Genomic DNA, 27,175 nt, shown 5'->3' with positions numbered 1-27,175 from the left:
TTGATGGTGTATGTTGCTTTTTTAAAAATTCAATAATTATCTCAATGAAGCTCCATAAGAATAGTTTAAATTTGCAAATGTGAAGAACGTTCCTATTAGAAGGCCATTATCACAAAGTGAAGCAATCAAGAAATTCACTTGTTGAAGCCACAAACCAAGGGCAGCAAACTGGCTAAAGAATATACAACTACGCTGTTGTATGGTTACATGACTGGAGAAAAAGAAAAAATGGTTACTCACCTTCTCGTAAATGTTGTTCTTGGAGATGTATTGCTCATATCCATTCCAATTAGGTGTGTGTGTGCCATGTGCACAGTCATTGGAAAGTTTTTCCCCTAGCAGCACACATTCAGTCAGCTGTGGAGCCCCCTGGAGTGGCACCTCCATGGCAGTGAATATAGGACCCTGCTGACCCAGTGCCTTCTCAGTTCCTTCTTGTCAGCTACTCCAACAGAAGGGAAGGGTGGGTTTGGAATGGATATGAGCAACACATCTTGAAGAACAACAGTTACGAGAAGGTGAGTCACTGTTTTCTTCTTCAAGTACTTGCTCATTTTGATTCCAATTAGGTGACTCCCAAGCCCTACCCAGGAGGTGGGGTCGGAGTTATGGAATCGCTGACTGGAGCACCACTCTGCCGAATGCTGAATCGTCTCTGGCATGCTGGGTAATTGCGTAATGTGAGGTGAAAGTATGAACCGAGGACCATGTTGCCATCCTGCAGATCTCCTGTATCAGGACCTGAGGCAGGAATGCCACTGAGGCGGCCTGCACTCTTGTGGAATGTGCCGTTAGTGCAGGGGCTGGGACTTTGGCTAACTCATAGCATGCCCGGACACAGGATGTGATCCTCGATGAGATCCTCTGCAACGAGACCGAGAGTCCTTTAATCTGGTCTGCCATGAACAGCTGGTTCAACTTACCAGTACGGCTTTGTGCATTCAATGGAAAAGGCCAGCAATGCCACCCTGTATAGCTGGTCCCGGTGTGCCTGGCTGTCAGTCAGGTGCGGCCCAGAGGAGGAAGTCCCCACTACCACCTCATCCAGCAGAGGTACAGGGTCCTCCTGGCCCTCCGGGATGTCCTACTCCGCTCCACGCTCCTAGGCAACTACCGCGGGTTCAGTGCCAGAGGTGAGAATAGGAGCTGGAGGCAGCTTTGCACCCCGCACCGGTGTCATCTCGGAGCCTTGAGGGGTGGGATGACTCGCCGCTGCCGGAGACACTCACGGCTCTGACACCACAGAGTGGGAGCCCCTAGAATGAGTGCCCTGGGTTTGGCGATAGGCCTACAGCATCCAGAAGGGCCACTGGGTAGGCACCTGCCACTGCACCTGCTATGGCATCACACGCACATCCTGTCTGCGGTGGTCCAACCTGCTCCAGTTGTGCTAAGAATAATGAGACTCCACCTCCAAGTCCGATGACATGGACCAGGAATGCGAAGGTCACGGCTTTGCCGAGTGGAGTGGTGCCAGGGATCGGTGTCATGAGTACGACGCTGCTGAGCGGTGCCGTGACCAGGAGCGGTGCCGGGGACTGGTGCCGCGTCAAAGGTGGAGTCGGGGACCATCATAGTGATCTTCTCATCAACATCACCAGCTTGCCTATAGACGGTGCCCCAGGCTAAACTACCAGAGGCTTATCCCGAATGGCTGGGGACGGGGGAGCTGTCGTCGCTATTAAGTCCCGCACAGCCTCAAAGGTATCTACCGTGGATGGCAACTCTATGTCCTCCACCTGACACTCCTGATCAGGAAAGTCCACCGGCACCAGACTTGACAGCCCTCCTTGCTGGGCCAAAGTCAACGGTGCCGACTCATGTGCCATTGGCTCCAGGTGCTCTTCCACAGGATGCACTCTGGCAGCACTGTCCGAGGCAGCAGCTCTCGGTGTGGGCGAGCGCTCCCTGTCCGATTTTCAGGGCCACTTCTATGGCACTGGAGAGTGGGATCTGTGCTGTGCCTCCTCCACTGGTTTCGGTGCTGGGGAGCACCAGTGCCAAGAGTATAGGCAGAGTCCTTCCTTGGCACCATCTCACGCACGGAGGCTGGGTCACTCCGCATGGAGGAGCTCAGTGCCAGATCCTGCCAGCCCGAGGCTGGTTGTGGATGAAGGGCCACCTCCATTAGGAGCTGTTAGAGTCGGAAGTCCCGCTCCTTCTTCATCCTGGGGCGGAAGAAACAGTTACCTACCTTTCGTAACTGTTGTTCTTTGAGATGCACTGCTCACGTCCTTTCCATTTTAGGTGTGCGTGCGCCCACGTGCACAGTTGTCGGAGATTTCTGCCCTAGCGGTATCCATAGGGCTGGCTATGGCACCCCCTGGAGTGGCGCTCCCATACCACGGTATATCAGGCGCCGCCAGCCCTGCACCCTCTCAGTTCCTTCCTGCCAGCAACTCCGACAGAGGAGTAGAATGGACATGAGCAACACATCTCGAAGAGCACAGTTACAAAAGGTAGGTAACAGTTTTTTCTTCTTTGAGTGCTTGCTCATGTAGCTTCCATTCTAGGTGATTCACAAGTAGTATCCATGGAGGTGGGCTTGGAGTTCACCGCATAGCAGCTTGCAGCATTGCCCTACCAAAGGCAGCATTGTCCTGGGCCTACTGGGTCAGCACATAGTGGGACGTAAAGGTATGGACAGATGACCAGGTGGCTGCTCTGCAGATGTTCTGAATAGGCACTTGGGCCAGAAAGGCTGCTGAGGAGGCCTGCGCTTTGGTAGAGTGGGCAGTGACAATCACCGAAGGCGGCAGCACCTTTACTTGGTCATAGCAGAATGCAGGCCGTGATCCAAGAAGAAATTGTTTGAGTGGATACAGGGCAACCTTTCATCCTGTTGGCCACGGTGATGAATAATTGCGTCAACTTATGGAATGGCCTTGGTTCTGTCAATGTAGAAGGCAAGAGCCCTCCGGACATCCAAGGCATGTAGCCTACACTCCTCCTCCGATTTATGCGGTTTTGGAAAGAAGACCGGTAAGTAAATGTCCGATCATAGGTCTGCTGCAGATTATACTACAGCTGCAGATAATTTTGCCTTTGTCAGCAACTGGAGAAGATTTAGAAGAGAGCTTTCTGTAAACTACAGTTCACACTGGAAAGTCAATAGATAAATTCTATATCAATAGATAGAACACTAACAAAAAGATCCCATTCTTACCCACAGAAAGGAATAAAAGAACAGGGATTACAGAACTATATTAAAGGCACCATAGTAAAAAGTAAAACAATTTAGTAGTTGTTTGAAAGCTTATGGTGTTTTAGATACCTGCAAATTGCAATAAGAAAATATATCAGATCCTTGTATAAGCCTAAGTCTAAGCACCCTTTTAGCTTTTGTCTGCAGTACTTCAGAGAGCAGAGAGGTGACTTGACATGAAAATCTGGACAACAAATTATTATTATTAGATTATCCCATGTACTGGAAATTAGAATAATGTGAAATTCTCTTTTACTGTTATCACACTGCTCATTCAAAAGCAAAGACTCTTCAGCAAATGAGACAGAGACACAGACAAAGGGCCAGACCCTCAAATAAGGTCCAAAGAGTGTAGATGCTCTTGTAAAAGTAGATGCTTTTGTAACTCAGTATCTGTGCTTGTTTTGCAAGCTTGAAATCTATCATATGGTCCTCCCTGAGCATTAGGATTTGATCACATATTTAGATTAGATGAGCAAAACTTTTAAAAAAATGTGTTGACAAAAGTAAATAAATAAAAGGATAAAATTCTGTTTTCTGTTAAAATACTGGTATTTTACTTATTTATGGATCGACAACAGCTGTACATAAGTATCTCGGATTCCCCTTCAGAATTATGCTGAGGCTGCATACCGAAAATAGTAGATATAAACAATATCATATTTTATTTATACAGATGTTGTTTTGGGTCACATCACTACACGATGGACTCTGGGATGAAATGATTACAGCAAAGTCTGCCAAGAACAAGGCCAATACACCGGTGGTTCATGTTATGTAAGAGAATGTAAACCAGGGATGTAGTTCTCAAAAACATTTTGCGGATCATCTGAAAGCTTTAAATTATTTCTGCTGATGAATTATAATGAAAATAAAATCAAACACCACACAGTTTATTTCAATTAAGTTGCTTTGGCAGTATCTGAGATAACTGCGGGTATCAAGGGAGCAAAGGGGACACAGACTGCAGCCCAGAGGGATTTACCCACATTACAAATGCCCCTGATTCAGAAGGATAGGAGCAGAATTTCCCACTGATCAGGAGGCTCCAGCAATTTTAAAAGGACAAGCCTCTGACCTTTCTGTGGGCCATAAACTCCACTCCCTGATGAGAACTTACAGACTTTTGAGTTCCTGTTACCAGGTTTTACCCTGGAATGCCACCCAAAAATATCTGTCTAATAATAATAATAAAACTTAGGACTTGACTGAATATACCAAACAAAAAGCCATTAAAATTTTAGTAACAAAAGCACTTTATTTTTTCTTTCATTCTTTTTCAATGGTTCACGTGTCCTTTGATATTTTTGCCAATTTTAGACACAGATTTTTTCCCCTAAATAGTCAGCACAACTTGACATACCTCAAGGGCAAATATGTACTCACTGGAATTGAGAAGAATCATAGCCTTGACACACAGATACTCCTTGTGCTGTAATTTCAGCTCTCGAAATCTTGATGTTGTGGCCAGGAGCATGTCAAAGATTTCCAGAATTCCTTCTACACATTTCCCCTCATCCCTATATCAACATAGAACAAAGAGATGGTCCCCCTGCCCAAAAGAGCTTACAATTTAAGTATAAGAAAAGAGACAACAGATAGAGACAGGGGAGTACAAGGCCAAGTACAGATCGCTCGGGGACACTGCTATTTACCGGGTATCTGGCTGGTGAATCTTGCCCATATGCTCAGGGTTTAGCTTATAGCCATATTTGGGGTCGGGAAGGAATTTTCCTCCAGGGCAGATTGGAAGAGGCCCTGGAGTTTTTTTGCCTTCCTCTGTAGCATGGGGCACGGGTCACTTGCTGGAGGATTCTCTGCTCCTTGAAGTCTTTAAACCATGATTTGAGGACTTCAGTAGCTCAGACATAGGTGAGAGATTTTTCGCAGGAGTGGGTGGGTGAGATTCTGTGGCCTGAGTTGTGCAGGAGGTCAGACTAGATGATCATAATGGTCCCTTCTGACCTTAGCATCTATGAATCTATGAAACAATTACACAATATTGGTCAGCATGATCGACAGCGATCTCAGCTCACTAGCTGCCTGTGGTCAAGTTTTTTTGTAGGCATCACAGCAAAGGAAAATTTTAAGGAGGGATTTGAAGAAGGACAAGCTATCATTGATTTAAAGGAGAAAAGTGAACTTTACAAATAACTTTGTTTGAGAAGGTACATTCCCTACAGTAGCTGAAGATCTCTATAAAAATCGGATCACAGACCACATATAACTTCTTGAAAATTTTTTTTAATTTACAGGTTTCAGAGTAACAGCCGTGTTAGTCTGTATTCGCAAAAAGAAAAGGAGTATTTGTGGCACCTTAGAGACTAACCAATTTATTTGAGCATAAGCTTTCGTGAGCTACAGCTCACTTCATCGGATGCATACTGTGGAAAGTGTAGAAGATCTTTTTACACACAAAGCATGAGGTATTTTTTCATGCTTTATGTGTATAAAAAGATCTTCTACACTTTCCACAGTATGCATCCGATGAAGTGAGCTGTAGCTCACGAAAGCTTATGCTCAAATAAATTGGTTAGTCTCTAAGGTGCCACAAGTACTCCTTTTCTTTTTTTAATTTACAGAATACCCTTAATGTCTGCTGACCCAGGCTCTGCCCTACCTTGCAGAGAGGAGGGAATGTATACAACAGGCAATCCATATTCAGAACATACCTGCTTCTATAAAAATCCAATGCATAACACATTTTTCTTAGTAATTTCTTTAGCATTGTCTTGAACAAAGCATATCCTTGAAATGATTTTTATGTAAGTAAATCAACATTTATGCCATGTCATTTGGTAACAGAATTTGTTTCCTTTGCTACAGAACCAGTATTGCCTTTTAACTATCTGCAGCCTATAAAATGAGGCCTTGTATCTCACTCAGGCACATTACAGTTACAGATCTGAATTTTTGCTTTTTTCCCCCCAGAGGTGCAAAGTGCTTAAGAAACAATATTTTAGGGCCAGGTAGGAGAGTAGATTACTTCATTGACTCTTCACCTTTGGGACCCTAGCGCCCAATTTCTGATTAGGTCTTGCAGAGAATTGTTCATAGTACATCCCATCCAACTGGCACACACTGCTATGCAGATGCCTGAAAATGGCAATATGGTCACTTGTAACATATCGAATTAACTCAACTGAAGAAAAGTTTTCAATTTTATTTTATTTACATAACACACAGACATACAGCTATTCCTTACTTCACTAACATTGCAAAGCCTGATGATATTTTTTCCATATTTAGAAAAATTAGTGTACTGTAATGATACTGCAAATGGAAAAGATGTTATAGAAGTATATTTAGGTGGGGATCAGATATGTTTTGGTAACATGTCTAGTCTTTCTTGGGGAAATCTAGTAGCTATAAAAACTAAAATTTTAAATTGTGTTTTTTAAAAATTTGGTAAGTGTCTAGAGCTCTGGACAGACACTACAGAAATCAGCAAATACTGGTATGTTGAACATAATCATTTATGACAGAAATTATTAAGGAACTCACAAGTTTGATCCACCTGACATTATTATTTTTGTCTAGAGTTCTTGATCTACAGGAGAGATTAGGAACCTCACGACATTATTTTTTACAGTATCATTTACTTGTACTTTCAAATGTGAAATGTTAATAGTATCCCCCTAATGGCTATATGCTCCCTTTTACCATATGCTGAAATTAAACATACATCAAAAGAGACTAATTTATATTTTTCCTCACCTCTCTAATACAAGATCCGGTGCAAAAATTAGTTTGCCAGGATAATCAATCGACCTCCACATCAGACCCACCATTAAAACTTCCATCCAACAACACTCCAAGAGCCTCACTTGGTCATACAGACTGAGCTCTATGAAGCCTAGAACAATGAAATAGTAACGTCAGACATGTCCACCTATTTGTTTCATTAATTTGTAAAAAAGAAAAGGTTAAAAAGAGAGCACAGAAAATATCTCAAACACTAGAAGAAAATAGTCACAAGTTATATGTTGTGGAGAAAACTTACCACAAAGCAGTTTTAAAATCATGAAGAATCATACCTGTGCTACTGCTTTTACATATAGGATGAAATTCCTCTGTATGCACAGCCAGCTCTAGGTCTACACACCTCTCTGTGCAAGGTAAATTTCTATTAGCAGCAACAAAGGAACAGAAGAAGCAGTAGCAGAGTGTAACTCATTAAATTCCATTCTACTGCTCCTACTGGGGAACTGATCCTCCGCTACGGCTCCTAGTAGGATGCTGCTGGGGAACAGAGGATGATTAAGAGAAACAACAACAACAGAGATAAACGGGTGAGAACATACACAAAGAAAATTAAAAATGGAAGAAAAAAAGGGTAAAATGTAATGAGGCTCAAAAATCAAGGAGGTACAAACAGAACAAGGGACCAGACCAGTGGTCCAATCTCAGTGCACCCGTGTTCACAACCCAGCTTAAGCCTTGTCAAACCTGGGTATCTGTAGTTAGACAACTAAACAAGGTGCCTGAATTCCAAACACCCATAATTCCTCTAAAACCCCATAGTGGAAAATCATGAAGTAACCTGACCATAGATGCAGTTTGTTCCTAACCCCTTTCAATCAGATTAGATTTTTATATCCTGAGATTTTATAGCCACTCAGGTTCTTGTTATCCTGCCTAATATATCTGTGGATGTTCTCATTATTCATAAAAATGCCCAAATCCTTTTTTAATCTATTCAACTATTGGACCTGATGTATAGTGGTAATGAGTTCCACAGGTTCCTATACATTTTGTAAAAAGTATTCCTTCTGCGTACGTTTTAAATGTATTGCCATTCAATAGCCCCTTCTTATAGAAAGGGAAAGGAAAAATAGGAGTTTCCAATTTACCTTCTCTAGACCCAGGGTCCCCTGTTCTCTATGATTCTTCTGCCATGGAATTTGCTGTGAAATTCACTGCTTGCTGCAGGTTGTGCTCTAGAGCATTTGTTTTCAATAAGTGAGATATATTTTTGAATTGAAAATGCCTGCTTTGTAGAAGTTGTCAGGGTGAAGCTGGAGGTTTTGGTTGCTATGGGATGGGCAGTTGGGGCTTTTGGAATCTGTTCTGGCATGGGAGGCAGTATGGGATTGTGCATAAAGCACAGTAGCTGTCTGTTCTTGTTAAAGTGATCTGCAGTGAAATAGTTAACAGTGCTAGCATTTACATTGTTGTCTGTAGACTTCAGTGTTAACATTCCATTGTGATAAATGGGGCAGCTCATGCTTTTCAGAGCTATTGTTTTAGGCAGCCTGTAGACACAGGAAGACAAAATTATGTCATAAGGTCTAGAAATATACATTTTAAATAATGAAAACTTATGTTGTGGCAACAACAAATCAAATAATATTAAAATAAACAACACTGGCTACTGTATGGATTATATAATTTTTTCATATTTAATTTAATAAAAACATCAGTTTTTAATTTGCAGCCAGTATAGCATTACTGCCAGTGTCACAGAATCCAGATCCAATTGTCGCACATAGTCTTATCTATTTTGTATACCTCTATTATGTACCTCTTTGTAGGTGTCTTCTCAAAATGAAGATTTAGGTCAGTTGAAGCCAGAGAAGACTAAGAAAAATCATTGGGACCCATATAAAAATTAAGCAAATGTGCATCACTTTGCTGAGATGTAAATTAACTGTAACCATGCAGGAATAGGACCTGTCACTTCAGACAGTGCAAGGAAAACTTTTGATCAATGTACAGTGACAGCCAAAAAAGCATACCAAAAAACCCCCGCCAATACACAAAAACAAAATTGGCAGTATAATAAATGAGATTTTAAATGTTACAATTTCATTCCTAAAATAAAAATGTTCTAATGCCACTATATAAATCAAATGGTACGCTCTCACCTGGAATATTGTGTTTGGTTCTGGTCACTCTATTTCAAAAATCCTACTAAGCTATGGCACTCAATGGTATATAGTGGGAATGAGTTCTAGTCACAGTATTTCTATGGTCGGTGTAATACAGGAGGACAGATTAGATGATCACAATAAGAACGGCCATACTGGGTCAGTCCAAAGGTCCATCTAGCCCAGTATCCTGTCATCCGACAGTAGCCAATGCCAGGTGCCACAGAGGGAATGAACAGAACAGGTAATCATTAAGTGATCTATCCCGTCGCCCATTCCCAGCTTCTGGCAAACAGAGGCTAGGGACACCATCCCTGCCCATTGTGGCTAAGAGCCATTAATGGACCTATCCTCCATGAAATTATCTAGTTCTCTTTTAAACACTGTTATAGTCTTGGCCTTCACAACATCTTCTGGCAAAAAATATTTCCTTTTGTTTTAAACCTGCTGCCTATTACCTGAATTTGGTGGCCCCTAGTTCTTGTGTTCTAAGAAGGAGTAAATAACCCTTCTTTCTCCACACCAGTCATGATTTTATAGACCTCTATCATATCCCCCCTTAGTCGTCTCTTTTCCAAGCTGACAAGTCCCAGTCTTATTAATCTCTCCTCATACGGCAGCCATTCCATAACCCTAATCATTTTTGTTGCCCTTTTCTGAACCTTTTCCAAGTCCAATATATCTTTTTTGAGATGGGGTGACCACATCTGCATGCAGCATTCAAGACGTGGGTGTGCCAATGGTCCCTTTTGACCTTTGAATCTATATGAAAAAGAATACAGCAGAAGTAGACAGTGCAGTTCCTGATCTCTAATCCGTTAAACTAGTTAACCTAAAAAGAATTTAAAAACTTTAAAAGCAAAAGTCATTATGAAGATTTCTATGCCTCTAAACAAATATTTCAGCCTTATCACACCCACTAACACCAAAAGTATATTCGGCAATAGAGAAAAAACAATGTGGCAAATTGCAGTCACAGTAGAACAATATGACCAAAAAAATACCCTGAAAAACACATTCAAATTAAAGAAAAAAATACTTATGAAAAGCAGCTATTGCTTGCCATCTAGGAAAGTAACAAATATAATGCCCCTACCAATTACTTTCACTTCTGTTTTGAGTGATAAAATAACTTGAAACTGAAAATGGGTTCCTTATCCAACTGCATGGGAGCAAGGATTTACCATTTTCAAAAAGTCACTGAAAGTACAATTACTGCTCATTGGGCCACAGTTCAAGACCTCTGTAATTTAAATATAATTTAAGACTTTTCTTACAGAAATATATGTACCTGTAAGAAACATACCAGTAAATTATAACAAAGAAAAAAAATAAATTTTTCTAGTTTCTCATCTCAGAGACTGTTTTCATCTTTCCCATTATGCATCATTTTTGTAGTTAGCATAAAAAACATTCAAAAATTTGGATAAGCCAGAATGGTTGACTAAGAAGAGGACTAGGGTCCTCGACCTGCAACTCGGGAACTGTTGGGTGCTCAGAGCTTTGAAAGTCAGACTGCTTCTTTAAAGCCTAAATATGGATTTAGGCACCTAACTTTAGGCACCCAATTTTGAAAAGTTGGCCTACTCCTACATTCTGAAGCTTAGCTATAATAATTATTTTTAAATCAATATTACAGTAAACAAGTAAAAGTTGTGTTAACTATCACAAGAGGTAGTGTTTGGCACTCAGAATTGGGAATGCATTCAATTTAAGTCACTTCTATTTTCTACATTGTTCTAAAACTAACAGTCTATTTTTATTCTATAAAATACAAGCTAATTAGTAAAAACAATATACACAATACTCTAAGAATGCTTCTAGGATCTATATGATGATTTCTAATTGCCTTAAGAACTGTTTTTTCATGTAGTTGGAATATTACCAAGAAAGGGATTTGATTTGCAATACTCTGAAAATAAAGACACTACAAGCATTCAAAAACCAAACCAAACAAAAACTCTGCAACAAAATATAGTAATCAGAGTTGCAATGAAAGTTCTGCTTCATGATGGACTTGAAATTTCAAAATCTGGCTCTGTTCAAACTGGATTGAAAACTGAAAATTTTATAATTCCCTGAAAAAATTGATTTTTTGTTTCAGATTATTTTAAATGCTTTAAATACAAAAGTTACAAAGAAAATGCACAAAAAAACCCCAAAACATAAGTTTATTTCTGAACACGCTGGAACTTGTCCTCAAAACAAAATTAATCTAATTTTGTAAAATGCTTTAATTTCAACAGAACCACATATTCCAATGGAGTACAGTTCTGCTGAATTAACCCAAACAGTAACAAAACATACTGATGCACAATAGGAATCACTGTTTAGCATTCTCTTCCTTGAATTTACACACATTTTATACTAGTAGGAATAAGGATGAATGATTTAGACATTCAACTTCAGAACATACAAGCCTCAGTTCTCAATCTAATCTTCTTTCTTCAACTTGCCGTGAGTTCTCACCATCTAGTTCATCTCTCAATCATGAACTCAATCCTGCAAACACTGACCACCAGATGTAATATTTGCTACCATTAGTAGTACTACGGTAGTCTTACTGGGACTACTCTTAGTGGTAAGCACTATGCTTGAAGATAAGTGTTTGCCTGGTTGAGCCCTATGATGCTGTATCTCGGTTTTCCTTTATTGTTTAAATGTTTCTTTTATTTAGCTACTATTCTGTTGGTGAATTTAGTTCTCGGGAAACTGAGGGATTAGTCATTGGCTTAGTATATGCTAAACAGTGTGGCCAAAGAGAAGGCAAGCGTCTTCATACAACTTTGTCAATGATCTGCCACTTAAATTGATGAGTCAATCTGGGTGAAATTTTTCAGTCAAAATTATTTTTCAACCAAAATTGTATATTTTTTTAACAGTGAAATGTTTCATGAATTTGTGTCAGTTCTACTTAACTGTTTTGGTTAAAAAAACCCTAAAATATATTCCAAAAAAATTGAAAAATTCTGTTTCAACATTTTCTAAACAAAAGATTTCACATTTTTTAGTTCAAAATGAATGTAAAATATTTTTTTAAAAATTCAAAAACATTTATAAATAGTAACACGAAAACAGGATGTTTTGATTGTGTCAAAAAAAAAACATTCAATCTGAAATTAATTTTTTGACTTTTCAATTTGCTAGAAGCTCTGAAATATTTTGTTTTCAGTTCAACTTGAAAATAAATTTTTTCTTCAATTTTTCAGAAATACCAGTGAACTGAAAAAATCTGTTGTTTCACAACTTTCATAGAATATCAGGGTTGGAAGGTACCTCAGGAGGTCATCTAGTCCAACCCCCTGCTCAAAGCTAGACCAATTCCCAACTAAATCATCCCAGCCAGGGCTTTGTCAAGCCTGACCTTAAAAACCTCTAAGGAAGGAGATTCCACCACCTCCCTAGGTAACGCATTCCAGAGCTTCACCACACTCCTAGTGAAAAAGTTTTTCCTAATATCCAACCTAAATCTCCCCCACTGCAACTTGAGACCATTACTCCTCGTTCTGTCATCTGGTACCACTGAGAACAGTCTAGATCCATCCTCTTTGGAACTCCCTTTCAGGTAGTTGAAAGCAGCTATCAAATCCCCCCTCATTCTTCTCTTCTGCAGACTAAACAATTCCAATTTCCAACTTACTGGAAAAGTGTTCCTATTTTTCTCCTAGTCCATTCTTGAACAGAGATTTGTGATCAGTTACATTCTGATTTTGTAAGAAGGAAAAAAAGAGAAAAGCAGTAGGTCATAACTACAGGGTTGGCATAAAACTGTAGATTTTCTAGGCCAGAACAAATAAGGTTATGCTTTAATACTTTGCCGTGAGTTCTCTAAACAGAATGTGTGATAAATCTGAGCACAGTATTACATACTACTTAGCAAGCTGATGCTCTTGTATAGCAACAACAAAGTAAACTGTTAAACCATGGGACAAACTCTGTGCCTGGATACATGCATGTTGTTTTCAATTACTGTAATGGGAGCTGTTCATCAGAATTCCAGGGATGAATTTGGCCTTAACGGTTTTTAAATTATGTAGACATTTTAAATTTAATTTAATAGTTAAGTGGAGAAAGATAGTCAGTCTATTCATCACTGTTGACGTATTAAAACGCTAATTTATGGTTCCTAACAAAACTGCTCTTTAGTCCACTTGCTAAAAAGGACTTAGTTAACATTACATGTGATTGCTGATCTTGTCTAATAAACAAGTGTTCACTAATTTTAAAATGCCAGATACATCATATATGATACGGTTGTTCTCTAAATCAAAACATTTTTGGCGAATTATGGAAGTAAAGAGTTTTTACTCCTGAGCGAAAGCTGTGCCACTGCGCACATGCATAATTAATGAGCAGCACATATTTTAATTTTTTGCACAGAAAAAGCTTCTGCTGGAAAGTTGCTGCAGTTCCACCTTTGCCCACCAGAGGGCACTATGGTGATAGAACAGAGCAGCAGCTCCTAGCCAGCTAGGGAAGAGAAAGAGCCTACCTTCTTCACAGCACCTGTTTGGCCAGGTCAGGAGACAGGGGCTATGGGGAGACAGACATCATGGGGCTGCTGGGGAGTCAAGACAGGGGGTAATAAGGGCTAGTCGGCTAGGACAGGCTGGGGCAGGGGCTGAATTGGAATGGAGGTGCAGGGACACACGGGGATGGGAGATGCAGGGCCACATGGGGACAGGAGAGGGTATGTGGGGCAACATAGGGATGGGGGGGGTGGTTGAGTGGGGGTGGAGCGAACACGTGGACAGGAGATGCAAGGATACATGGGGACAGGGGCAGATGTGCCTGACAGAATGGGAGAGGCTGGGGTCAGCTAGGGTCTGCATGAGGGAAGCTCCCTAACAATCGCTCCCTGCCCCGCAAAAAACTTGTTCCATACTTTTCCCACACATACCCAGCAACCCTCCAAGATCACACCCAGACTCCTTCCCAGCAATTACTTCCCTCTCCCTCAGCTCCTCCATTACCCCTGACTCCCCCAAGCCTTTGACTGCTTCTGAAGAGTGTGAGAACTACGGTTCTGTACTGTAGTTTAAATGAATTTTTCCTCAGAGTTCTATATTAATACGCCTAGTATGGAATCTATTTGTCAAAAAACATTTCCTGAATCTTTTTTGTTGTCTGTATTATTACAGACATACTTGCTGATAGGTACTTTGAAATAAATGACCAAAAATAATTGAAACTGGTGTGATTATATTGTGTGATTTTGACAAATAAAATATGCAGAATTCTGCAGTATTTTAAAATATTGTACAAAGAATTTAGAATTTTTTTGTTGCAGAATTTGTAAGTTTTCCACTGCCATTTTAAAAGTAAAATCTTAAGGCCTTGAACCTACACATTTATTACCACACTACTTCTACTTCAGAACCTAAACAATGGATTAATATTTATAGTAGAGGTATTTGCACCTAGTACAAAATTTCTATGGAAAAAAAAAAGTTTTTGAAATTCTTACCAGGAATTTTCTTGGCCCAACCAATCATGTGAACCAATTCTTTGTCTGCAAGTTTTGTCAATGACATCATCATGGAGACTTCTGTAAATGGCTTGTTGGGGCGACTCACCAGCAACACATTAGGCGGTTCGGCTTCAAGTAACGTTAAAATGAACTGCTCAGGACTGAGTGCATTAAGGAGGATTTCTTTCACTCGGATTGTATTTTCACTATTCTTTTTAGCTTTGCCAGTGCAATGCACTTGATCTTCTGAATTACGATGCCGGCGTATGATACGATACCCACAACGTTCTCTTCTTGAACCTGAGACAAAGAAAGTTACATAATTACAATTTTTTTCTACCACAGTTTTACATGAATCCAAAGAAGGAGAAAGACAACAAAAAGTACATTCCACACTGAAGTTAGGATTTTCAAGGCACTCAGCGTTGGTTTAACTCAGCCTCCATTAAGGTCAACGGAAGCACTCTTAATCCAAAAGAATATAACTTAAAGTGAGCTGAAATCAGGTCTAAAATCTGTTTTAAAATCAAAAACCTCAGCGGAATAGCTCCCATTGACTTTAGCGACAAACAGATCAGGTCTTTGTTTGCAAACAAAGTGGATAAATACATATACAACAAAATAAATAGAATGAGTTCTGAAAGCATGTCAACTGATCCAAAATAAACACCTCACATGGAAATACAAGCTGGGCCTTATTAAAGGCCAGAAGTTGTTTGTTTATTGTTCACTATGTCACAGAGCAAGCTGATTTGCTCTGGCTGTGAATACTACTATACTTGAGAACATTAATTGTACTTTGAAAAATGTGGAGAAAAAGTCTTGTTTAAAACAGGATACTTTCACTTCTCCCAAAATTTAGCTATGGGATTTTTGAAAGCATTCACCTTGGACTAACTTTCATCCCACTTTGTTGCTGAATACATTATATAACAAAAAGCTTTTGTTATTGTTGTCACTCTAGTTACTGTTAAATGGTTATTTGTAAAATCTAGGATTTTGCTATTTAAAAATCAGAGGCATATTTAAATAATTTAGCAGAAGATGTTCTTAAACTGAAATTCTTTGGTACCATAACGCTTATTTTCCTAAAATAAGTATGTCTGAAGTAAAATTAAAAAGACTAAATTGTTTAGAAGTCAAATTTTTGTTTTAGAGACATCAAAATGTTTTCTCAGTCTGAGTATCTGTCAAACTACTGATATGTAAGAATAAGCCAGTGCTAGTATCAGATGCCTTTTGGGCCATTAATGGTCAACTAACTCTGCAATACACTTTACCAAGATCACAACACATGGCAGCAGTCATTAGCTTTGTTTTTTCTAGCAGAATTTTCTTCAAATACCCTCTATCAAAATCTGCAGGACCCTCTTTAATCACTACCAGTTATATTTTATACTAACGTGTTCCACTCTTTTCTCCTGGTCAGGGAGCAATGCTATTCCTTTAAATTATGAGTTGGAACAGAAAGCACTTGCACCACTTCACTCTCTCCACCAATAGCTAATAGTGATCCCTCTTTCAACAGGACATTTAAACGCAAACTAACTTTATCAATAGGTCATTGTTTAATTTAGAGAAAGCCAGGGACCTTGACTTGACCTTCACTTCAAATACATATAACATTAAGCATAAAAGGGTCAAATAAATAAGTCTCCCGAAGTACTGGAAACATAATCACAGTACAAATATTGCTTCACCATAGAATCAGTACAAATATAGTTGAGCTGTCACTGGACAAATATGAATAAATAAAATAGATCTGCTATATACATTCATTTAAAACTGCGGGACAATATTATAGCTGTTTCTGTGACATTTTTCTCAGTTCCTTTTATATTCTAAGAGGTTATTGCAGAACCCAGTGCAACTTTCCATTCTTCATCTAACCTTGGGTTTATAAGGATAATTTTTAGCATTGCACCTTAAAGGGGGAAGGGTGCAGTTGTGGGTTGTTGATTTCTTTAATAGTTAACCTTTAGCACTGTCAAAAGAGTTGGCAACAGGCTTTAATAACTATATAATCCTTGAGTTCTAGGCCACCATTTAAGTATAAATGCAAAAGGAAAAGATTAACTACTCTGGTGTGACCTGCAAGTCTTGGAAAGCCTAGTATTTATTGAAGAGTTAGAACAATGAGAAACAACTAAATATATAGCTCCGTATTCCCATGAGTTAAAATTCTGATCAAGTTAAACACTTAACCATGTGCAGAAGGACTACTCACGCACTTAAAGTTACACACCTTGCATATGCTGGGCCTTCTGTTGGCCAGTCAGGTCCCCAACACAAATTAGAGCAGACTGAGGGATTGCCGTAATTTGTTCCCCAGCTGCAATACTTCCTGTGGGCATTTACACCAGCCAGGAATAGTTGTATGTAACACCACCCCAACTAGATCTCCCGTGCCAAAGTTCCTGTGGAGTGGCGTAAGGTCAGTTATGCACCCAATAGCATCTCCCCATTTGTCAGGATATTATAGTGATTTTGTAGACCCTTTATTTCCGGGGCACAACACACTGATGAATCTAATCTCCTAAAGCCTCCTACTCTCTATATAAATTGTATAACCTATATTAAAACATGTTCATGTTGTTTTAAAAAAATTAGGTTAACTTTGACTCAATGTAGTTACACTGGGTGAGAACACAATTTGGCCTCCTGAATTTAAAGTTGAGATAGGCTTCCAAATTGCCGTTTTACTAAGTAACAGAGACTTGGTGGGATAACTCACATGACTGGAGTACTGACATGGATGGATATAAACTGTTCAGGAAGGACAGGCAGGGCAGAAAAGGTGGGGGAGTTGCACTGTATGTTAGAGAGCAGTATGACTGTTCAGAGCTCAAGTATGAAACTGCAGAAAAACCTGAGTGTCTCTGGATTAAGTTTAGAAGTGTGAGCAACAAGGGTGATGTCGTGGTGGGAGTCTGCTATAGACCACCGGGCCAGGGGGATGAGGTGGACGAGGCTTTCTTCCGGCAACCCACGGAAGTTACTAGATTGCAGGCCCTGGTTCTCATGGGAGACTTCAATCACCCTGATATCTGCTGGGAGAGCAATACAGCGGTGCACAGACAATCCAAGAAGTTTTTGGAAAGGGTAGGGGGCAATTTCCTGGTGCAAGTGCTGGAGGAACCAACTAGGGGCAGAGCTCTTCTTGACCTGCTGCTCACAAACCAGGAAGAATTAGTAGGGGAAGCTAAAGTGGATGGGAACCTGGGAGGCAGTGACCATGAGATGGTTGAGTTCAGGATCCTGACACAGGGAAGAAAGGAGAGCAGCAGAATACAGACCCTGGACTTCAGAAAGGCAGACTTTGACTCCCTCAGGGAACTGACGGGCAGGATCCCCTGGGAGAATAACATGAGGGGGAAAGGAGTCCAGGAGAGCTGGCTGTATTTTAAAGAATCTTTATTGAGGTTACAGGGACAAGCCATCCCGATGTGTAGAAAGAATAGTAAATATGGCAGGCAACCAGCTTGGCTTAACGGTGAAATCCTTGTTGATCTTAAACACAAAAAAGAAGCTCACAAGAAGTGGAAGATGGGACAAATGACCAGGGAAGAGTATAAAAATATTGCTCGGGGATGCAGGAGTGAAATCAGGAAGGCCAAATCACACTTGGAGTTGAAGCTAGCAAGAGATGTTAAGAGTAACAAGAAGGGTTTCTTCAGGTATGTTAGCAACAAGAAGAAAGTCAAGGAAAGTGTGGGCCCCTTACTGAATGGAGACGGCAACCTAGTGACAGAGGATGTGGAAAAAGCTAATGTACTCAATGCTTTTTTTGCCTCTGTGATTTCAGGAACAAGGTCAGCTCCCAGACTACTGCACTGGGCAGCACAGCATGGGGAGGAGGTGACCAGCCCTCTGTGGAGAAAGAAGTGGTTCGGGACTATTTAGAAAAACTGGACGAGCACAAGTCCATGGGGCCGGATGCGCTGCATCCGAGAGTGCTAAAGGAGTTGGTGGATGTGATTGCAGAGCCATTGGCCATTATCTTTGAAAACTCATGGCGAGCGGGGGGAAGTCCCGAACGACTGGAAAAAGGCTAATGTAGTGCCCATCTTTAAAAAAGGGAAGGAGGAGGATCCTGGGAACTACAGGCCTGTCAGCCTCACCTCAGTCCCTGGAAAAATCATGGAACAGGTCCTCAAGGAATCAATTCTGAAGCACTTAGAGGAGAGAAAAGTGATCAGGAACAGTCAGCATGGATTCACCAAGGGCAAGTCATGCCTGACTAATCTAATTGCCTTCTATGACGAGATAACTGGCTCTGTGGATGAGGGGAAAGCGGTGGATGTATTGTTCCTTGACTTTAGGAAAGCTTTTGACACGGTCTCCCACAGTATTCTTGCCAGCAACTTAAAGAAGTATGGGCTGGATGGATGCACTATAAGGTGGATAGAAAGCTGGCTAGATTGTCAGGCTCAACGGGTAGTGATCAATGGCTCCATGTCTACTTGGCAGCCAGTATCAAGTGGAGCGCCCCAAAGGTCAGTCCTTGGGCCGGTTTTGTTCAATATCTTCATAAATGATCTAGAGGATGGTGTGGATTGCACCCTCAGGAAGTTTGCAGATGACACTAAACTGGGAGGAGAGGTAGATATGCTGGAGGGTAGGAATAAGATACAGAGGGACCTAGACAAATTAGAGGATTGGGCCAAAATAAATCTGATGAGGTTCAACAAGGACAAGTGCAGAGTCCTGCACTTAGGATGGAAGAATCCCATGCACCGCTACAGACTAGGGACCAAATGGCTCGGCCGCAGTTCTGCAGAAAAGGACCCAGGGGTTACAGTGGACGAGAAGCTGGATATGAGTCAACAGTGTGCCCTTGTTGCCAAGAAGGCCAATGGCATTTTGGGATGTATATGTAGGGGCATTGCCAGTAGATCGAGGGACGTGATCGTTCCCCTCTATTCAACATTGGTGAGGCCTCATCTGGAGTACTGTGTCCAGTTTTGGGCCCACAATAAAAGAAGGATGTGGAAAAAATGGAAAACATCCAGCAGAGGGCAACAAAAATGATTAGGGGACTGGAACACATGAGTTATGAGAAGAGAGTGAGGGAACTGGGATTGTTTAGTCTGCAGAAGAGAAGAATGAGGGGGGATTTGATAGCAGCTTTCAACTACCTGAAAAGGGGTTCCAAAGAGGAAGGATCTAGACTGTTCTCAGTGGTAGCAGATGACAGAACAAGGAGTAATGGTCTCAAGTTGCAGTGGAGAAGGTTTAGGTTGGATATTAGGAAAAACTTTTTCACTAGGAGGGTGGTGAAACACTGGAATGCATTACCTAGGGAGGTGGTGGAATCTCCTTCCTTAGGAAGTTTTTAAGGTCAGGCTTGACAAAGCCCTGGCTGGGATGATTTAGTTGGGGATTAGTCCTTCTTTGAGCAGGGGGTTGGACTAGATGACCTCTTGAGGTCCCTTCCAACCCTGATATTCTATGATTCTAAGTACTATTTGAGTGGCTCTGCTATGTCTGTTCTACAATTAATCACCACAGAGAATCCACCACTGAACTTTCATCCAGGTACGCTACTAAATTCTTTATTCCACGTAAAGTATGTGACAGTGTAGTTTTGGGTTAAGCCTGATATTCCTTTTCAGTTAGTTGCTATTTGGTATGTTTTCATCATAGTATATATATTCTACACCTTACCCCTTTACTGTCACACCAATATTGATATTCACAGACTGTATTAAGAGTATACAATTGTTAGTTTTTCCTACAAAGCGACAAGATCTTTTAAATTACTTTAGAATGAAATATTCAACTAATTCAAATTTCATCTCATTTGTGCTCTATTTCAAACATAACAGCAAAACTTGGTCCATCAATGGCTATCAGCCAGGATGGGCAGGAATGGTGTCCCTAGCCTCTGTTTGCCAGAAGCTGGGAATGAGTGACAGGGGATGGATCACTTGAGGATCACCTGTTCTATTAATTCGCTTTGGGACACCTGGCACTGGCAACTGTCAGAAGACAGGTTATTAGGCTAGATGGACCTTTGATCTGACCCAGTAGGGCTGTTCTTATGTAAAACTTATATTTAAATTTCAATGAAAACTAATCTGTGTCCAGTGCACAATATCAAAATACAATAGAAAAGTTATGACGTTGTTCCTTAAAAGACCTCTTTTGCTCTACAGATATACTTTGTGATAACAAAACAAAAATAAAAAAAAGAAACAGGATACTGAATTATAATTTGTATTTGGTTTAATTATCTGAAATTGTCATGTGAATCATCCTTTGTCTATTATATCAGCACATCTGGAATGCAATTCTTCAGTAATTAACAGAATGCAGTTTAATTCAGTATTAAAATTTATTTTCTTGGGATTAGAAAAAAAATATTAGTCATGTTTTGCTATAATTCAACATTTAGATCTGCTAACTTAATTAACAAATCATGATACAACACCTTTTAAGTTGATCAAATGCTGTTTTAAATTAATAAAGCTTCCATGATTTCTTTTGAAACGTAGTGCACTCAATATTTTATCCTATCTTTTCATGTATAGCTCTACTTGACAAAAAATGTGCAGACATATTAGCCCAACATTACATTTGGCCTAAGTACAGCAATTTTAAGCAATCTGTATGAAAAGCTTGCAGTCTAGCAAATAACACGTTGACACACAGAGATCAGGGTTTGTTCCTCTCCCTGCCACAAACTTCCTATGTAACCTTTGTCAAGTCACTTTAATGCCATTCCTCATTTATATAATCTAGAAAAATGCAGGTAATACCAGAGAAGGTGTTTTGGTAAAGAATGCAGAAGTCAGTCATTTTACCAGATACTTTCATTTTGCAGAACAAAGCTGTAATTAATAACGGTACCCTGTAGTTTATATGGCACTCCACAATAAGAGCATTATTTTCACAATTGGCTGGGATGGCATAAAAACTAGTCACCAGAGCAGAACAGATGCATCATATTAAATAACGTATTTAAATTATTCTTTTTTTTGTTCACTAATTGACTATGAACAAATTACAAAATTTTCTAATATTTTATTATTTAAAATGAAAAATTCCTTCAAGAAATGGTTTTTGCTTTCAGATTGTTTGCTTTTTATTTGTATGTTGCAAATATTACCAATTTCTGCTGTGTTGAATAGTTACATAAGGCAGGAGCATTGCTTTTGCTCCCAAAACAATGACTTATGTAACTAACAAAATCAGCATGAACTGTGTTTTTTACAAATGAATATACAATTCAAAATTCACTTTTGTTTGATATTTGTGCTTAATTTTATATGTATTTTTGAATAACAGATTCATTCAGCTATACTGATCACAAAGGAGTTGCTGTCTGCCAGACACTGCAGAGCAATGGATTAAATTACTATAATTTCTACAATAGCTACAACGAAAGCCAGTGCAGTTACTGAATTTGAAATCCACACAGTGCTGGGAAAGTCATTTTCTTTCATTTCTAACAACGTAAGTAAATTTGGAATATTTGAAAATTCCATCTAAAAGAGTGAGTTCAATTTTCTAACATGGGGAAAAGGACATGTAAATCCTGCACTTGGCAACTCAAACTGGCACATGAACTTGTAAAACGCCTGACAAGCCTATTGACTGATGAAAGTACTGAAAGACAAGATTTGGACATTCCATTAATGACCCACACATTTGAAAAATCAGGCTCTGTATTTTCTGAACTCCTTTAATACCATTCATTGGCAGTACATGGAGAAACACAAAATTCATGCAAAAAAAGAAACAGTGAAAGAAAAAATAAACCCAGTCAATAGGAAACCTGAAGAGTCATTAAGGAAGAGGTCTACTCCAGTCCCAGTAAGCAACAAAAACAAATAAAAAATACCAACCTACCCACTCCAAGGTGGATAGGATAGCAAAAAGATGAGTACCTCCCCTCTTCTTGATTGCCCTGGATAAATGGCTCAATCCAGGTCAGGCTCACCAAGGCCAAGGACCGAAAGCTCCAAAAGATATTCAGCTGAGGCAGTGGAACTACAAATCGTCTCAGCTCCTCCAACGCTGCAAAAGGAGCTCCCAGTCCACACTGAAAAAGTAAGACAAGTTGAGGGCAAAGACACCTGTACTTGGAAGGACAGGTTCAGGTAGAAAGGGTAATTAGCATGGTGATGCACCCACATTACCCACAAATTATCCAACTTTTCTGATATACTTTGCCTGAGCCTGCTGGACTGGGCTTATTTTTTATTTATTTATTTATTTTGCATGAATTCTGTTTTCCCCTTGTGCCTGGTGAGGTGAGTAAACAGTTACTTTTCCACAGCTGGTCATTTTGGCATTTTTTCTGATGCTGTTGATGTGGTGATGTGTTTTCTCCGATGTGAAATTTACCAGTATACTAGCCTTCTTAATCTGAAGAGTGAGCCACAAGGATTCCTAAGGAGAAACTTGCAGATGCAGTATCTGAGGTTCTCATTTTTCTATTGGCAGTGGTGGTATTTCCCACATTAACCTCCAGTATCACCTTGATACAAGTTCTAAAAAATAACCTTCACCACTTGTGGTCTGCTGCTTGGACTTCTTGGACATCACTGCCTTCTTAAATGATGAGAAGAAAAATCAGAGCAGGAGACTGCACAGCAATGTTTTCCTAATGTCTTCCACTGTTTCAAAGTGTTTATGTACAAACCAATCATATTTTTAAATTATTGAAAATTTGTGTCGATGAAATCCCCAATGAAGATTTGTTGGCTTTAAAATCTGAAATTATATTCATGCCAGATTTTGCAAACTCAGTTTGGGTTTTACTTTATGGAAGCTTTCCATGCTGTGGTGGCTGGTGCTTAATGGACTATGTTGTCCCTCTGCTGGGAAGCACAGTTCCATACCAGCCCCGGCTTGCCAAAAGTCCACTTTCCCAAGTATCCCATCCCATCCTGTGTTTCAGCACCAAAAGTGGACCAAACCAAATCATTCAGAAGAGGGGGAAGAAACCACAATTTAGGAGAAAATGGAACGCACCTTCCTAGTCCCTAGAGTAAACAGTCCTATTAAAGCAAATCTCTAACGAGAAAAAAAAATAGTGGAAAATGTATCATTTTGCTCCATGGAAAATGGTATTTTATTTTCTTTGAAAAAATACATCTTTAATTATGGCAGTTTGTTTTAAATGCATGGGCATATGGAAGTCAATGAGATCTTTACCTAATGAACTGTGGGATTGAGTCTAATCTATATTACTAAAGTAGGCTTCTGTTGCTCACGTCAACCCAAAATCTAAATTTGATAGACATCACCTTTTCTCACAGATGTCTTGTAAGTGACCTGATGAGATGCTTTGAGACAATTTAGTTTTGATTGCAAGATATGTAATTTCTGTTTTCATTCTTCCAAAAAACTGAAATAGACAGAGTTCTCATAAATTTTATTTGAGGAAACTTATCGGATTTCAATGCAACTATTTTAAAAAACACTGATGTTATTTATTTGTCTTTAAAATTCTCACATTTAAGCATTTTAGTGTACATTGAATGTTATTAGAACATGAGTATATTTGGGAGAAAATAGTAAAAATTCCAGTTCTATAAATTTAGAAAGATAAATGGACAGTGTCAATCCAAGATTTAGATTAGTAGTATTACTATCATGCCCAGGAGCCTTAGTCATGTACCTGCACCCCATTGTGCTAGGAACTGTACAAACACACAACAAAATAGACAGTCTCTGTCCCAGAGAACTTAAAGAAGTGTTTTAGAGATTTTTTTCAGCACAATTAGAACAATTTTTCATCACTTTTAAAAACCGTTCTCCTGCAATTTTTGAAATTCAGATACTGCTGCTCATTTAGGTCCCATTCCTGCAAAGATTTACGCTTGCTTAACTTTATGGATTGTGAATAGCCCATCAAAGTCACTGACTACGCAGTGAGTAAAATCTGCAGAAGTGACTTAAGACCCGAAATTGCATTTTCAAAATGAAATAACGGCATTTAGGCACCTAAGGCTCAGTTAAAGTCAATGGAAGTTAGGCTCCTAAAGACCAGAATTTTTAAGTTATTTAAGTCACCTAACGATCTGGACCTAAGGATGAGATTCATGGGAGAGTTTGTGGCACCTTAGAGGCTAACAAATTTATTTGGGCATAAGCTTTTGTGGGCTAAAACCCACTTCATCAGATACATGGAGTGAAAAATACAGTAGGCAGTTTATATATTACAGCACATGAAAAGATGGGAGTTGCCTTACCAAGTTGGGGGGGTCAGTGCTAGCAAGGCCAATTCAATCAAGGTGGATGCCACCCATTTCCAACAGTGGACAAGAAGGTGAGAGTATCAACAGAGGAAAAATTACTTTTAAGTCGGCCATTCTTCAACAAAAAAACTTCAAAACCAGACTTCAACGAGAAACCGCAGAACTGGAATTGATTTGCAAACTCGACACCATCAAATTAGGCCTGAATAAAGACTGGGTCACTACAAAAAGTAAATTTTCCCTCTGTTGATAGATACTCACACCTTCTTGTCAACTGTTGGGAATAGGCCACTTCCACCTTGATTAAATTGAACATGGTTAACCCTCTGAAAGATGAAACACCTTTGTGAACCTTTAGCCTACTGGTTAAAGTACTTAGCCAGGATGTGGGAGGCAAGGATTTTCAATTCCCCCCTCTACCAGATGTGGTGCAAGGATTTGAACTCCCACCTCCCAAGAGCGTGTCCTGTCTACGGGGTATTGTGGGTCAGGTCTCTCTCCATCTCGACTGTTGGAGTTCTTCTACTGTATAAATAATTAAATATTCACTGGTTCCACAAGTGAGTGACTATATCCAATGGTTCTAGCCCCTCATTAAGGTGGGAACTGAATCCAAGTCTCCCATATCCTGAGTGAGTACTCTATCCATTGGGCAAAAGATCATAAAAAGGAAAACTGCTCATCCTCCTCCCGCAAGGGCAAGATAGGCAGGGGAAGACCTAGTTTATGAATCCCAGTGGGGCTTAGGTTTAAATTAGGGTATGTCTACACTTCTAGCTGGGGGTTTGATTGCCAGCTCGAAGAGCCACACTAATGCTAGCAGTCATCGAGCTAGCACTCTCAAAGGAGATTGCAGCCCAGCAGTATGAGCGGCGGGAGGGCCTAGCTGCCCCAAGTATGTACTTAGCGACTTTGATGGGCTTACACTTGAGGCAGTTAGCCCCTCCCGCCACTTGCACTGCTCATGTGCCTCCTCGAGTTGGGAATCACACTCCTAGTTCAAAGTGCAGACCTACCCATGGGTGCCAAGCACTGGGCAGTGACAGGATTTTGGCGGCTATGCACATGCCTAGCTGATGAAATTTAGGTGTCTGGGGACTTTAATAGTGGAAACTTAGGTGCCTAGGGATTTTATGTGCCTTACAGAGTTAGGCAGCAACTGAGCAGGGGTTTGTGAATGTCAGTGGCACCTAAATATTGCCTTTTGATGCCTAAAGTGGCAACTGGACACCTAAATCCCCTTTGTGACCCCACCCTAAGCAACTAAATCAATTCTGAAAATAGGACAGACGCTTCTGAAAATGTTACCCAGCACATAAAGTTAAGATGCGCACACATTTGCAGGATTGGAAGCTTACTTCAGGAGAACCAGATTAAAGCAACTACCCTATTATCATTCACTTTTTACATTTCCCTCAGCTTAGACAAGCAGCATTAACTATGAAAATAATAAATAATAAATAGTAATAAAATATACGTAGCTCTTATATAGCACTTATCAGTAGAGCTCAATCATTTTACAAAGGTCAGTATCATTATCCCAATTCAACAGAAAAGTAAGTTAGATATTTACAATTCTCTCAGTTTGATTTTTTGCCTAACAGTGACCCTTTAAATACTATCTTTTTGACAACAAAAACATAAGAACGTAAGAGCAGCTATACTTGGCCAGACCAATAGTTGATCTAGGCCAGTGGTTCCCAAACTTTAACAACCTGTGAACACCCTTCACTAAAATGTCAAGGCTTGCGAACCCCCTCCTAAAAATGAATATTTCCAGGGATTTTCTCCTTTACCTGAGTATAAATTATAAAAGTAGTGATCTTGGAAATATAAAATGTTTTTATGACATGCTTATTACACACTATTATTAATTCTTTATTGTTACAGTATTTTTATTACATTACGAAAACGGCAACACTCTTCCAAGATCTCACTTTCGTAGCTTGTAGCACTTTGAATAAGCCTGTTATAAGACAAGGCTCCTATGTTTCATCAAGGAGTATCAGAGGTGAAACAGCATGAAGGTATTTAAGAAGCCAACTCAAAGAGTTCCAACACAACAACAATTCAGGTCTTGAGCAATCCAGGCAAACAATACACATTACAACAACGCTTAAACTTGTTCTTCGTAATAATTTTAAAAACAATACTAGCTGCCTATTTAATTTTAAAAAACAGCAAAAAATATCCACCTCCCTTTCCAGTTCTTATAAGGAGTCTTGAAGTTTAAATCTCCTCAGTGTGATAGATATGCTTGCTTTGATCGGCTTACCTCTTGGAAGTCCAGGGGCTCCGGGCTGCTCACCCCGTGCTACCCAGGGTCCCTAGGGACAGCTCTGTCTGCCATTAGGGAATCCCCCCCGAGAACCCCCTGTAACATTTCGCGAACCCCAGTTTGGGAACCACTGATCTAGGC

The 27,175-nt window shown here is 40.0% G+C and overlaps 1 protein-coding gene across 6 annotated transcripts in view; it reads right to left on the bottom strand.

Moving 5' to 3' along the window:
* The window catches only part of ESR2 (estrogen receptor 2), an 82,740-nt gene that overhangs the window by 17,657 nt on the left and 37,908 nt on the right, over positions 1-27,175 (bottom strand). For all 6 annotated transcript variants that reach the window (XM_075129938.1, XM_048853611.2, XM_048853612.2 and 3 more), the window contains 3 exons: positions 14,543-14,845; positions 6,923-7,061; positions 4,592-4,725 (listed from right to left, as the gene is read on the bottom strand). In XM_075129938.1, the coding sequence (XP_074986039.1) occupies positions 4,592-4,725; positions 6,923-7,061; positions 14,543-14,845 (576 nt within the window). The remainder of the gene's footprint in view (positions 1-4,591; positions 4,726-6,922; positions 7,062-14,542; positions 14,846-27,175) is intronic.

This window comes from Caretta caretta, chromosome 6 (genome assembly GCF_965140235.1).
Source record: "Caretta caretta isolate rCarCar2 chromosome 6, rCarCar1.hap1, whole genome shotgun sequence".
NCBI classification, from domain to species: domain Eukaryota; kingdom Metazoa; phylum Chordata; order Testudines; family Cheloniidae; genus Caretta; species Caretta caretta.
This window is presented reverse-complemented; position numbering and strand designations above follow the sequence as displayed.